This window comes from Geotrypetes seraphini, chromosome 17, assembly GCF_902459505.1.
Source record: "Geotrypetes seraphini chromosome 17, aGeoSer1.1, whole genome shotgun sequence".
In the NCBI taxonomy this organism is placed as follows: domain Eukaryota; kingdom Metazoa; phylum Chordata; class Amphibia; order Gymnophiona; family Dermophiidae; genus Geotrypetes; species Geotrypetes seraphini.
This window is the reverse complement of record NC_047100.1, coordinates 16,326,022-16,340,399: the sequence shown is the minus strand read 5'-3', so window position 1 is coordinate 16,340,399 and position 14,378 is coordinate 16,326,022. Positions and strand designations below refer to the sequence as shown.

The following is a 14,378-nucleotide window of genomic DNA, read 5'->3' as shown; positions in this document are numbered from 1 at the left end:
GTCAAACTGAATTTATGGCTGGCCAAAACTGTGTTAGAAGCTTCTTCTTATTTCCAATTTAGAAAACAGATAGATAGCAGGCTGGGTTTTTCATGTATCTTATTCTTTTAACTTTTTACTTTATTTTAACATTGTTATATCCTTCCTATATTGTATGTATTTCTTTAATAAAGGGTGTGTCATTCTGGACCAACGGGTTTATATTGTATGCACTTAATCTGTCAAATCTCAAATGATTTGCATTGTTTGTACTATGCTTACCTGTTGTGAACCGCCTAGAACTCACGGGTATGACGGTATATAAAAATAAAATATTATTATTATCATGTCGACATCCGCATAGGCGCAGAGCCTGCTATTGCTACGCCAGTGGAGGAGTGCTAGAGGAGGAGAGGCACATCCTGTAAGCAGTCAGCTAGTGCCGGCGCCTCTCCTCATGGCATCTCGCATCACACCACAGAATCTTGCCCGTCGCGGGCACACGGTTTGCAATACACTGTCCTAAATAATTACACAATATAATCAAAGCATGAATATTGAGTGAAATGTGAAAGCAATATGGTCAATATATTTTAGTGAGGGGGAGAACTTCAATAACTTCGGCAGTATCCACTGCTCAGACAACTGCATGCGGGAAAGTTACCAATAGGTAAATGCTGCAGTTAACATAATAAATGTTCTCTCCTTTGTATTTTGAAGGCACCAACTGCGTGAAAATTAAGTACTAAACAAAAGTGTCCCAATCTTACTTTTTCTGTGTCCATTCACAAATTACTGTGGTAGATATATAGCCCTTTAGAAAGCCTAATCGATAATGACTTTCAGTTTCAATATAAGGATTATTGTATTCGTTCTCACATATATGTTTGCACATATTCAGCGTCTAAGAATAGAAAACTTGTCAGAATGCTGACTTGTTCTGAGTGAGTCCGACGAGCACCTCGTTTCGGTATCTGCTTCAGGGACTACAAAAAGCCCCCGTGGCAGATCCGAGATTTGGAGAAAACAATATGGTGGCATGATAGCTGCTTGAATGCGAGCTCCGTTGTGCCTTACAATTTTCATTAGGCATTTGCCTCTTTATTCCGGGAAAACCGATAATGCCCCATACTAAACTTAAGGGCTGTCTTCGGGCGGACTTCCCCATGCCCAGGCAAGCTTCAATGGATCGCTTTTTGACCAGTTCTGAAGGGGGAAGCACTGAAGGGGGAAGGAACCCAACGTTAATTCCGATGGAAGGAGCCACCAGAGGTGTCCCCTCCTGCAGTCCGTTTTCCACCTAACCCAGCGCAGGAGGACACTGAGAGTGTGAACGCTGAGGTTCTTATGAGTCTGACGCCCTCACGCTGTTGGGGGGGGGCCTCATGCTGGCCTGAACGCTGAGTTTCTGGCATCACAAGATGCGGGACAGAACCGCTCTTCGCAGGTGACACTGGACGGCATTTGGCGAGTGCTCCAGAGGTTAGAAGCTGCAATTACTAAATCCACTACTAATATGTCTGTGGTCGTAAGTAAAATTGACGATCTTACAACTTACGTTCACAACATTCAGACTGAGACTAATTCTAAGTTTGACCATATCAATAAAGAGATAACCTCAATTCAAAATATGTCTGCAACATTTGTTAAGGACAGACTTCCAGAAAAAAATTGAGCAGCTTGAGAATCATAATAGAAGACTTAATTTAAGACTACTGAATTTTTCTAAATCTGCAACTATAGCTCCTATTGACATGTTTAAAAAAATATTTGATTTAAAATTTTCCTCGGACTCAATTCCGCCAATCAATAGGATCTATTACTTGCGTAACAAGTCAGATAGTTTACCTCGAGATAATTAAGCTGAAAGATTACAATCTTTGGATTTGAATAATTTAACCGATATTTTGGAAAATACACAAGAAGAAATTAAATATCATGGAACAATGATTATAATTTTGGTGTTTGAGCAAGATCTTAATGCTATACTAAGAATTTTTTTCCGTAGCTCCCAAACTTTGTTTTTTGGTCAGAAAATTTGGATTTTTACTGACGTCACAAAGACCATTCAGGACCGTAGGAAGTTATTCTTAGCTATGAGGAAAGAAGTTAAAAGTTTGGGATCTACATTTATGCTTGGTTATCCTTGTAGATGTTTAGTTAGATATTCTAGAATTAAATATGTTTTTTTTCTTGTTCTCGAGCACCTTCATACCTTTTTGGACACTAAGAAAATGCTGTAGGGCAATCTAAAAGGAAAAATTCTGGCTGTGTATTAACAACGTTAAGCCATTTCTATGATTATATATTAATGCGAAATATATGCCCTCCTTGTCTTTCTTTTTATTGTTTTCTCTAGGAAATTGAGGACTTCTTAAGAGTTTGAAGATATGAATAATTATAATACCTGAATTTCAATGATTATCTAACTTACTTTATTTTGATTTGTCTTCTTATTATGTAGTGATAATCATATTTTCTATATACAGTACTCTGTTTTCTGTGACAAGTGGATTCTTGTGGATTATTTTGAAAATGTATAAAAAAATTTTTAAAAAATCTCAAACCATCATTAAAAAAAAAAAAATAGCCGCTGCTATGTGGTCTCTGGGACCAGCATTTAGGTCCCTGGTGACTAGTGGCACGCACTGATGCTGAAGCCTGGAAGTGGATGTGTTTAGGGAGGGCACCAGACTTCAGCGTCACTAGGCGCTGCTGGCCGCGATTGTGACAGGATCCTAGGCGCTGTGAATGTAGGCCTGTTAAACCCTGTCCTACATTTCCAGCTCCTAGGGTCCCTGCTCACCGCGATTCTGTAAGTGGTGGCTGTCCGTGATTAACATGGTGCAGGTGCTGCTTCCAGAACCAGCCTCTTTATGTCTAAAACTAACCGCCTTGAGGCGTAACAGAGTACCACATTTCCAAAAAGTATGGGACTGCTATATTAATTGGTTAGAGACATCGTATGATAATCCGCATTGATGTATTTACAGTGGAAAAGGGAACTTATGCATTTGAGGGAAGGGAGGGTTTGATTTGAGGGGGGGTTCATAGTTATGATGTTTATGATTTGTAGTGGGGAAATCTCTTATTTAGATGTCCTTTTGCTGTATGCTAAAGAGTGACAATACACTATTGGCAGAATTTAACTTGACAGTCTGGATTAAGTACAGTTTGTGCAATGATTGATTATGTTCATGCTTTTTGGCTTGATTTACTAAATGGTTTAAAAAAAAAAAGAGAGGAAAATCTCCTTTCAGAACATGGCTTTAAGGAATACAGATGTTTCAGTGTGCTTTGTGTACATTAATTTTGTGGTTACCATTACATATTGTTAATAAGATTATATTGCATGTATATGAAGAATGAATGGAAGATATGGCAGTACTGTTATTATGGGGGTGGGGTTTGGGTGGAGCTTGGGCACCCCCAAACAAAAAGGTATTCTGTTGCCTCTATTTCTGGTCAGTTTAAATGAGCTCTGTCTCACAGGCATTGAACATATTAGCTAATCTTATTTATTCACTCATTTTTATAGCTCCCCAGGAGCCCAGAATAGGTTACAAGGATACATACACATCAGGAACAGAGATACGCACATTAACAGAGTCCATAACATGCTACAGGATCAAACCACAAAGCAATAGAAATCAATAACTTACAACTTATAGAGAATGTGACTAAGAACGCATGCTCTGCAGAATCTAAGAAAATAAGACATAGAGTCACGAATGGGTATTAATATGAAAGGTTGAATTTATTAGTTTATCAAACCAAAAAACATTTTTTGGCAAGCAATTTCCAGTGCCCAGTTCTAACAAGGAACATTTTCAATATACTTTGCGCTGGTTCACATCCTCCTGAAGTCAGTGGGAGGGAACAGTTCATTTCATTAAGGAAAATCTTTTTTTTTTTTTTTTTGAGGCGTCATGAAAACAGGTGCTAACTGTCCATTATGTATCTATTCTGTTTATGTATATGCAGCAAAAAATTGGATGTGGTTTTGGGAGGTGAGTAAGTTATGCTGATTACTAATTAAATTAGAATATTTTGTTTTAAACATAGAAAATGATGGGAGATAAAGACAACATAGCCTATCCATCCACACCAACTGCTCACCTTCACAATCCATTTCTCTTCCTCAGAGATCCCCTGTGCCATTTTCTTGAATTTAGATGCGGTCCTCATCTGTACTTCCACAGAGAGACTGTTCCATGCATTCACCACCCTTTCTATACAGAAATATCTCCTTAGATTTTTCAGATTTTACCCATTTTTACTTTCATCCTCTGACCCCCCTTTTATTCCAGAACTTTCTTTCTATTGAAATATGCCTACCTCTGTGCATTTGTACCTTGGAGGTAATTAAGTGTGTTTGTGTCCCCTATCCTCCTTTCTTTCAAAGTATACATATTTAGGGGGAAGCTGTCAAAGTGGGCTACCGTTAAGATGGGTTATTTTATTGTTTACTACATCTCTGCATAAAATGGGCCCTGTACGGGAAAAAAACCGTAGCACAAGTTAGTGGTAAAATAATCCATCTTAATGGTAACTCACCTTCATAACTTCCTTCCTTTGTGTGAAGAGTTACAGGCTTTGGTAATCAGAGCTAATATGATGATGTCATAAAGCCTCATTCCACCAGTGCCTAACAACCAACCTCAATAGTGATGTCACAATGGCTCGATTGTCCTACATTTGGCTCACTTTTATTACATACAACAGTGATTTTAGGCTCTAGAGACATTCTCTTTTTCTTTAATTAAGGGAGGAAGTTATCAAGGTAGGCTACCATTAAGACATGTTAATTTACTGTTAACCCCAGTTAATACTTAGGTCTCATTGCATAAAATAGGACATGTACTAAAATAGCACAGATAAATGGTAATATCAAAGTTTCAAAGTTTATTTAAAATTTGTTATATCGTCCCCTCACACCTATAAGTCTGTTCCAATATGTCTTAAGTCCCTGCTTTCTGATCTGCTTTTATCCCAGGACAAGCAGGCAGCATATTCTTAACGTATGGGTGACGTCACCGACGGAGCCCCGGTACGGACCTTTTTAACTAGAAAGTTCTAGTTGGCCGCACCGCGCATGCGCGAGTGCCTTCCCGCCCGACGGAGGAGTGCGTGGTCTCCAGTTTCTTCGTTTCCGCGGAGCGAAGAAGACGCATGTGGTATTCAACGGCTGTTGAACACTCCTTTTTTGCCTTCCCGCTCGCGTTATTTTGATTTTTTCTGCTTTTTTCCTTCGGGTTTTTCCTTTCTGTCTAATTTACAAAAAAAAAAAAAAAAAACTTTATTTTTTCCTTTATTTTTCAACAGGCCCCGGCGGGGCCTGTTGCCATCATACAAGCCTCCGGCTTTGATTTCGCTGAGGCCGTATTCCCCTTCATGCCCCCTCAGCCGGGTTTTAAGAAGTGCCAGCGGTGTGCACGCCCGATTTCCCTTTCGGACCCACACAACTGGTGCCTACAGTGCTTGGGTCCGGAACATCGGGCTGACACCTGCACCCGCTGCGCGACTCTTCAAAAACGCACACTTAAAAATAGACAAATTCAGCAGAATCTCCTCTTCGGCACCGGTTCTGCTATGGATCCGACCCCGACGTCGACGGCACCGCCGAAATCGGCACCGTCAACATCGACACCACCTGATCCTTCTGCGGGGTCGATGGCGCCAGGTAAGCCAGCTAAGAAGCCTTCCACTTCCCTTGAGCGCCCTCCAGCCACGGCGGTGACACCGGTCCTTCCGACGTCCCGCAAGTCCCGTAAGCGCTCCGCTCCGATAACGGTGAGTGCCTCTTCATCGGCCTCCTCATCACCGGAGCGTAGAGCGGCACCTATGGTACCGAAGAAAAGTAAAACGGTACCGGTGCCCCCATTGGAGGACCGTATCTCGGCCATCCTCCAAACTAAATTACAGGAGCAACTCGAGCACCAGCTTCAGGAACTGCTCCCAACCCTGCTGGCACCGCTCCTTCCGGTACCGGTCCGGCCCGAGCCTCGCACCACTACGCCAGTGGCCACCCCCTCGGTACCGATGAATACTTCGATGCCGGTCTTATCGGCACAGCCTACATTACAGACCTGCACGGCGGAGGACCCATCCCGAACCCAAGATCGACATCGATCGTCTCGGGACCGGGATCGACACCACTCCTCCCGGGACAGAGATCGGCACCGGTCTTCATCCCCCGGCACCGTATCCATGAGATCTGGCAAGTCCCTTTCTAAAACCCGCCATGCTGAGCCGGCCATCAGGGACCCTGACTTATGGGAGCAATCCCCCCTCGGTACCGAGGAGGATGCCTCTTCCACTGATGAGGAACCCTCCATGGCTGAATCCACCTCCAAGCCCGAGCAGTCCTCATTTACAAAATTCCTTCGGGAGATGTCTGGGGCTCTTTCCATCCCACTCGAGTCCGACTCCAAGAAGTCCCAGGCCTTTTTAGAAGCCTTGGACTTCGACCAACCTCCCAAGGAATTTCTCAAACTCCCCGTCCATGATATTCTGCGGGAGACGTTTTATAAAAACTTGGAGAACCCCCTTACTGTTCCAGGTGCCCCTAAGAAACTGGACAGTTTATACAGGGTCATCCCTATCCCGGGATTTGATAAACCCCAGTTGCCACATGAGAGCCTCCTAGTAGAATCCACTCTCAAGAAATCTCATGGTTCCAGTGTCTATGCCTCCACCCCTCCTGGCAGAGAGGGTAAAACAATGGATAAATTTGGAAAGCGCCTATACCAGAATGCCATGCTGGCTAGCAGAGCCAACAATTATTCATTTCATTTTTCTTTTTATATGAAATATCTGGTACAACAACTTTCTGCTCTGCAAAAGTACATCCCTGAACGCAAGGTCCCTTTGTTTCAACAACAAATTTCCACCCTCCTTCAGCTCAGGAAGTTCATGGTACGCTCAATCTATGACTCCTTCGAGCTCTCCTCCCGTGCCTCTGCTCTGGCAATTGCTATGCGACGCCTTGCCTGGCTGAGAGTATCTGACCTGGATGTCAACCACCAAGACCGCCTTGCCAACGCGCCCTGTCTTGGTGATGAACTTTTTGGGGAGTCTCTAGATACCACCACACAAAAACTTTCGGCTCATGAGACCAGATGGGACACCCTCATTAAGCCTAAAAAGAAGACTCCGCCGACACGACCATACAGACCTCAGTCTTCTTACCAACGTCGCTTTTCTGCTAGGCCGCTGAATCCTCCTCAACAGCAATCTCGTCGGCCTCGCCAACAACAGCAACAACACTCTCAGGCTCGCTCGCAATCTCACCAGACAGCTAAGCCTCTCCCTCAAACTAAGCCTCCTCAGCCCTTTTGACTCCTTTCTCCAGGGCATAGCCAGTCTCCAACCCTCGCTGCCTCTGCCTCAACCTATCGGGGGCCGCCTCACCATCTTTCTACGACGCTGGGAGGCCATCACATCAGACCTGTGGGTTCTAAACATCATCCGTCACGGATACTCACTAAGGTTTCAGACTCTTCCTCCAGACCATCCTCCCGTAGAGTCTGCTTCTCACTCCTCCCAAACTCCTCTCCTCCTCAGGGAGGTCCAATCCCTCCTCCTTCTCAATGCCATCGAAGAAGTTCCACCAGACCAAAGAGGTCAGGGATTTTACTCCCGCTACTTCTTGGTACCCAAGAAAACAGGAGATCTTCGTCCTATCCTCGACCTCAGGAACCTCAACAAGTGTTTGGTCAAGGAAAAGTTCAGAATGCTCTCACTTGCCACACTTTATCCTCTTCTGTCTCAACACGACTGGCTATGTTCCCTGGACCTCAAGGAGGCCTACACTCACATCCCAATCCATCAGGCTTCACGTCGCTACCTCCGATTCCAGATACTCAATCACCACTATCAGTACAAAGTGCTTCCCTTTGGTCTCGCATCTTCGCCCAGGGTGTTCACCAAGTGCCTGATTGTGGTAGCGGCCTGTCTCAGGTCCCACAACCTTCAAGTGTTCCCCTACTTGGACGATTGGTTGGTGAAAGCAACGACCGCTCCGCTTGTGCTGCAATCCACTCACCACACCATCTCTTTCCTCCATCTCTTGGGGTTCGAGATCAATTATCCCAAGTCGCATCTGCTTCCCACGCAGCGCCTTCAGTTCATCGGAGCACTTCTCGATACCAACTCCATGAGAGCGTTCCTTCCTGCCGACCGGCACCGGACACTGCTTCACCTCTGTCGACAGGTGCTCATCCAACCATCCATCCCTGCTCGCCAGATGATGATTCTTCTGGGTCACATGGCCTCGACAGTCCATGTGGTTCCTCTGGCGCGACTCCATTTGAGAATACCGCAATGGACCCTCGCCAACCAATGGTCGCAGACCAGGGATCCTCTTTCTCATCCCATCTCTGTGACATCATCTCTTCAGCACTCTCTTCAATGGTGGTTGAACTCCTCAAATCTTTCCAGGGGCCTCCTTCTTCATCCGCCCCCTCATTCCATGATCATCACCACAGATGCCTCCCCCTATGCATGGGGAGCTCACATAGGGGATCTACGCACCCAGGGACTCTGGACCCCTCAGGAGCGTCAACATCACATCAATTTCCTGGAACTCAGAGCCATGTTTTATGCTCTCAAGGCCTTCCAGCACCTTCTCTATCCTCAGGTTCTTCTCCTGTGCACGGACAACCAAGTCGCCATGTACTACATCAACAAGCAAGGCGGCACCGGATCTCGTCTCCTTTGTCAGGAGGCCCTCCGAATTTGGACCTGGGCCACAGCCCACAATCTTTTTCTCAAAGCAGTCTATATCCAGGGCGAACAGAACTCCCTGGCCGACCAGCTCAGCCGCATCCTTCAACCTCACGAGTGGACCCTGGATCCTCCCACTCTCCACTCCATCTTTGCTCGATGGGGCACTCCACAGGTGGACCTCTTTGCAGCTCCTCACAACCATCAGCTGCCCCAGTTCTGCTCCAGACTCTACTCTCCACATCGTCTGGCACCGGATGCATTCCTACTCGACTGGACGGATCGGTTCCTCTATGCCTTCCCTCCACTTCCTCTGATGTTGCGGACCCTGTTCAAGCTCCGCAAGGACAGGGCCACCATGATTCTCATCGCCCCTCGGTGGCCCAGACAACATTGGTTCTCCCTCCTGCTTCAGCTCAGTTCCAGGGATCCCATTCCTCTACCTGTGTTTCCTACTCTTCTTACACAGCAACATCAGTCTCTACTACATCCCAATCTGTCTTCGCTCCACCTGACAGCTTGGTTTCTCTCGGGCTGACCTCTCCAGAAAACCTGTCTCAGCCAGTCCGTCGCATTTTGGATGCCTCCAGGAAACCCTCCACACTCCAATGTTACCATCAGAAGTGGACCCGGTTCTCCGCTTGGTGTCTTCTTCATCATCACAATCCCACCTCTCTGGCGGTGGAAACTGTACTGGACTATTTGCTCTCTCTCTCCGACGCTGGCCTCAAGTCGACCTCAATCAGAGTCCACCTCAGTGCCATCACTGCGTTTCATGAGCCTATCCTTGGAAAACCCCTCACGGCTCATCCTCTGGTTTCCCGGTTCATGAGAGGCCTCTTCAATATCAAACCACCTCTTCAGCCTCCCCCAGTCGTCTGGGACCTCAATGTGGTTTTGTCAGCCCTCATGAAACCTCCTTTTGAGCCTCTGGCTACTACCTCGCTCAAACTTCTCACATGGAAGGTGCTTTTCCTCATTGCCATCACCTCTGCCAGGAGGGTTAGTGAGCTACATGCACTGGTCGCCGATCCACCGTTCACTGTTTTTCACCATGACAAGGTGGTTCTGCGTACCCATCCTAAATTCCTTCCTAAGGTGGTTTCAGCCTTTCACCTCAACCAGTCCATCGTGCTGCCTGTTTTCTTCCCTAAACCCCATTCTCATCCTGGGGAACAGGCTCTTCACACGCTGGATTGTAAGCGTGCCCTGGCGTACTACCTTGACCGTACCAGGGCTCACCGCTCCTCTCCTCAACTTTTTCTGACCTTCGATCCTAATCGTCTGGGTCACCCTGTATCTAAACGAACGCTGTCCAATTGGCTTGCTGCCTGTATTGCGTTCTGTTATGCTCGGGCCGGCCTGTCGCTGGAAGGACCTGTCACGGCCCACAGGGTCAGAGCTATGGCTGCTTCTGTGGCTTTCCTCCGTTCCACTCCTATTGAGGAAATCTGCAAGGCGGCCACTTGGTCTTCAGTTCACACATTCACTACTGTCTGGATGCCTTCTCCAGACGGGATGGACACTTTGGTCAATCTGTGTTACAAAATTTATTTTCCTAATGGCCAACCATCCCTCCTCCCTCTCTGTTAGCTTAGAGGTCACCCATACGTTAAGAATATGCTGCCTGCTTGTCCTGGGATAAAGCACAGTTACTTACCGTAACAGGTGTTATCCAGGGACAGCAGGCAGATATTCTTACGACCCACCCACCTCCCCGGGTTGGCTTCTTAGCTGGCTTATCCTAACTGGAGACCACGCACTCCTCCGTCGGGCGGGAAGGCACTCGCGCATGCGCGGTGCGGCCAACTAGAACTTTCTAGTTAAAAAGGTCCGTACCGGGGCTCCGTCGGTGACGTCACCCATACGTTAAGAATATCTGCCTGCTGTCCCTGGATAACACCTGTTACGGTAAGTAACTGTGCTTTCAGGCTGTATGACATGGAAATAAGGTCCCCACAATGAGTCTCTGCATCTCTCCATATCCCTCATGGCCATCCCTAGTTAGGGTCCATGGCTTGTAGGAGAAGGGAAGAGAGGGGGGGAGATTAATCTGGGTTCAGTTTGAGGGGGAGAGAGACTGTGAACATATAAACTCTGAGATCCTTTATTTGTGACAAGAATTTGCCTAGTTTTAATATAATTATAGGCAGTGGCATTTTTAGGCGGGCCTGAGACCGAAGTGAGTGGGCACAAAGTTTTCTCTGCCACGTCCTACCCCCACCTCTCTCTTTCCTTCCCTTTCTACCCCCCAACCCTGTACAGCAGGTTCTCTCTTTCTCTCCCCAACCTCCACAGCCAATGCAGCCTCTCTCTCTCTCTCTCTTTTTCCCTCCCCCCTTTCCCATCCCCAACCCCTACAACATTGCTTCATAAAGCTTTCTCTTCAGGTTGCCAGCAGTGGTTCCTACACGCTGCCAATGACTGACCTGGAAGCCTTCCCTCTGCTGCAAAATGCCAGCCACTTGCAGTGTGTAGGAACCACTGCCGGTAGCCTGTGAAGTCAAAGTCTTCTGCTGCTGGGTAGGCGGGCCAGGCCTGCCCAGTACCACCATGTGGCTTTGCCTCTGATTATAGGTATTAGTATGAAAAGAGGTTTCTACATTTTACTGTGCTGATTCAGTAGAATAATTGGGTGTTGAAATACTGATGTCTTTAGCATGTGTTTCTCTCTTCCAGGCATTGAATTCATAAAAGGTTTTCGAGTCATATTAGAGGAACTGAAATCGGAGGGAAGGTTATGCCAGCAAATTGTTTTGAAGGACCCAAAGCAATTAAATTTGAGCTTCAAAAGAACAGTAAGTGCCACGCATTATTTTTCAAAACATGTCATAAATGTTAGGACTTAAAAGGGCCAAATCTGGGTGTGTACAGTTGGGCGCCACCCTAATTGTCAGATATGTGCCAAACTGCACTATGCCCTATTCTCTGAAGTAGCACTAAATACATTTAACTGCAAAGACAGTTACATGTTATAGTGCTTCTTTACAGAATAAGGCATAAATTATGTGCTGTGAATTTCTTGGACTTAAGTCCCTGCTTTCTGATCTGCTTTTCAGGCTGTATGACATGCAAATAAGGTCCCCACAGTGAGTCTCTGCATCTCTCCATATCCCTCATGGCCATCCCTAGTTAAGGTCCATGGCTTGTAGGAGAAGGGAAGGGGGGGGGGAGATTAATCTGGGTTCAGTTTGAGGGGGAGAGAGACTGTGAACATATAAACTCTGAAATCCTTTATTTGTGACAAGAATTTGCCTAGTTTTAATATAATTATAGGCAGTAGGCAGTGGCATAGCCAGACAGCCAATTTTAGGTGGGCCTGAGACTGAAGTGAGTGGGCACAAAGTTTTCTCTGCCCCGTTCTACTCCCAACTTGTCTTAAGTCCCAGAAATTCACTTGTGTGTTAATTACGAATATGTTGCGATAAGGGCAATCTCGGGAAATTACTTAAAATGCAGTTATTCGTAAATGCATTTTTTTTAGATATCGATTCGCCATGCATGCTGATTTTTGGAAAACTTTTGTATGACTCTCTGTATAAGCCTTTTCTGGCTCTCTTTTCCTCACTGCTGACCTTCTGAGGTTTGTTTCTTCATGTTTGTTTTTATTCATTTTATAGAATTATGTATGTAAAATTATGTACAGTACTCCCCCGATATTCGCGGGGGTTCCTTTCTAGGAACCCCCGCGAATCTAGAAAAACCGCGAATACAGTTTTTCGTGGGGGAGACTGGATTGGGCAGCAGGAGAGAGCAGCCGGAGCGCCAGCGAGTGAAGGAAAACACTGTACTAAAGTCAGGCCTTACCAATCAGGAGCTGCATGTTCAATAATAATAACATTTTGACCAGGTTTAGTTGGTTCTCCTACATCTGCTGTAATTTAATCTTTGGGCAGCCAGCAGCAGCAACAAGGTAAGCCTGCTGCCACCAATCTGCTCTGGAAGCCACCTCCCGCCTATGCAGGAACAGGAAGTTGCTGCAGAAAGGTGGCTTCTGGGGCAAGCTGGCTGCTGCTGGCTGCTCAAAGATTAAATTACAGCAACCAGGCCTGGGGAGGAGGTAGATGGGAGAGCCGGCTAAACTCAGACAGACTTCCTCATTTTTTAGGAGGCGGGGTCTATAAGGCAAATAAAATAAATAAATACATTTCAGTAACGTTCCCTGCAGAAAAGCCGTATTGATTGCTTTTGCTTGCAACTGTTCTAGGTCTACCAGGAATCAACAGGGCACAAATTTAACCTCATTCATGACGGATCCATTGTGATATATACTGGCAAGCAACACAAAACATTTCAGAATTAATGCCTATGGAAGTATTGTATTCTATTTACAGCAGAGCTACTAAGAAAGAAGATTTTAGGCCAATCCTGGATTTCTAACAATCTTATTCTCATGCATTATAGAACCCGCAGTACTAATTTCGGTGTCAGGTCAAAAGCGCGCCGGGACAAAGGCGCAAGCAGACAACTGAGCGCAGCGTGGAGGCGCGCGCCGAAGAAAAAGACTGTTTTTAGGGGCTACGACGGGGGGTGTGGGGGGAAACCCCCCCACTTTACTCAATACAGATCGTGCTGCGTTGTGGGGGCGTTGTGGGGTTGTAACCCCCCACATTTTACTGAAAACGTAACTTTTTCCCTGTTTTTAGGGAAAAAGTTACGTTTTCACTAAAATGTGGGGGGTTACAACCCCCCAAACCACCCACAACGCCGCCACGATATGTATTAAGTAAAGTGGGGGGGCTCCCCAACAAAACCCCCCATCGCAGTCCCTAAAAACAGTCTTTTTCTTCGGCGCACGCCTCCGTCTTGCGCTCAGTTGTCGGCGCGCACCTTTGTCTTCCGCGTTACTGTCTATGAACCCTAATTTCAGTGAGTAGATTCAGACTCCTTTTGCCACACTGTTTTAGGCTTTAAAGGGCAAATTCTATAAGAAGCGCCCAAAAGTTAGGCGCCTAATTAGGCACTGTTCAGCGCAATTCAAGTAAAATTGGGTGCTGTTTAATGAATCACGCTGAGCGGAACCTATTTTGGAGGCGCCCAATAAATAGGCCAGCTCTAGGCACAACTAAAAGTTAGGCACCTATGTGAGCTCTTAAGCACGCTTAAGAGCTACAACAAGGCGCCTAACACGTGTCCACGCCCATGCCTAATATGCATAGCGCCAGTTTTTTTGAAGGCCGCCTAAATTTTTAGAGGCGCCTTATTGCAGAATCGCTCTTTCTTGATAGGCGCCTAAGTTTCAATTATTGCTGATCAAATTGAGCTTGTTAATCAATTTAGATAGGCACCTATCTAGTTGGGCATCTGCGAAATAGGTGCCTAACATTAGGCGCTGGTTACAGAATTTGGGCCTAAGTTTCTCTGGGCCCTGGATAACTTTGGAGCTCCGTGATAGTGAGCGCTGTTCTTTTGAATGTGTGGATCTGAAATACTGCAGAATATTTAGAGGATGCAACTTTATTTTTAAATGCACAAGAGTACAATCGGGTTTTTTTTTTCTTTTCTAGATGCTGGAATCTCAACCTTTTCTGAACCTGAAATTTGAAACAGATTATTTTGTAAAGATTGTTCCCTTTCCCTCCGTGAAAAATGAAAGCAATTGCCACCCATTTTTTTTCAGAACTCTTAGTAAGTATAACACCCCCAGCTTTAAAAGAACACCTGCAGTATAT

At 45.8% G+C, this 14,378-nt stretch overlaps 1 protein-coding gene across 1 annotated transcript in view; it reads left to right on the top strand.

Annotated features, from left to right (window-relative positions):
• IL17RD (interleukin 17 receptor D) overlaps window positions 1–14,378 on the top strand; it is a 111,087-nt gene that overhangs the window by 73,024 nt on the left and 23,685 nt on the right. The window contains exons 4-5 of the mRNA XM_033925724.1: window positions 11,386–11,504; window positions 14,214–14,334. Of these exons, the coding sequence (XP_033781615.1) occupies window positions 11,386–11,504; window positions 14,214–14,334 (240 nt within the window). The remainder of the gene's footprint in view (window positions 1–11,385; window positions 11,505–14,213; window positions 14,335–14,378) is intronic.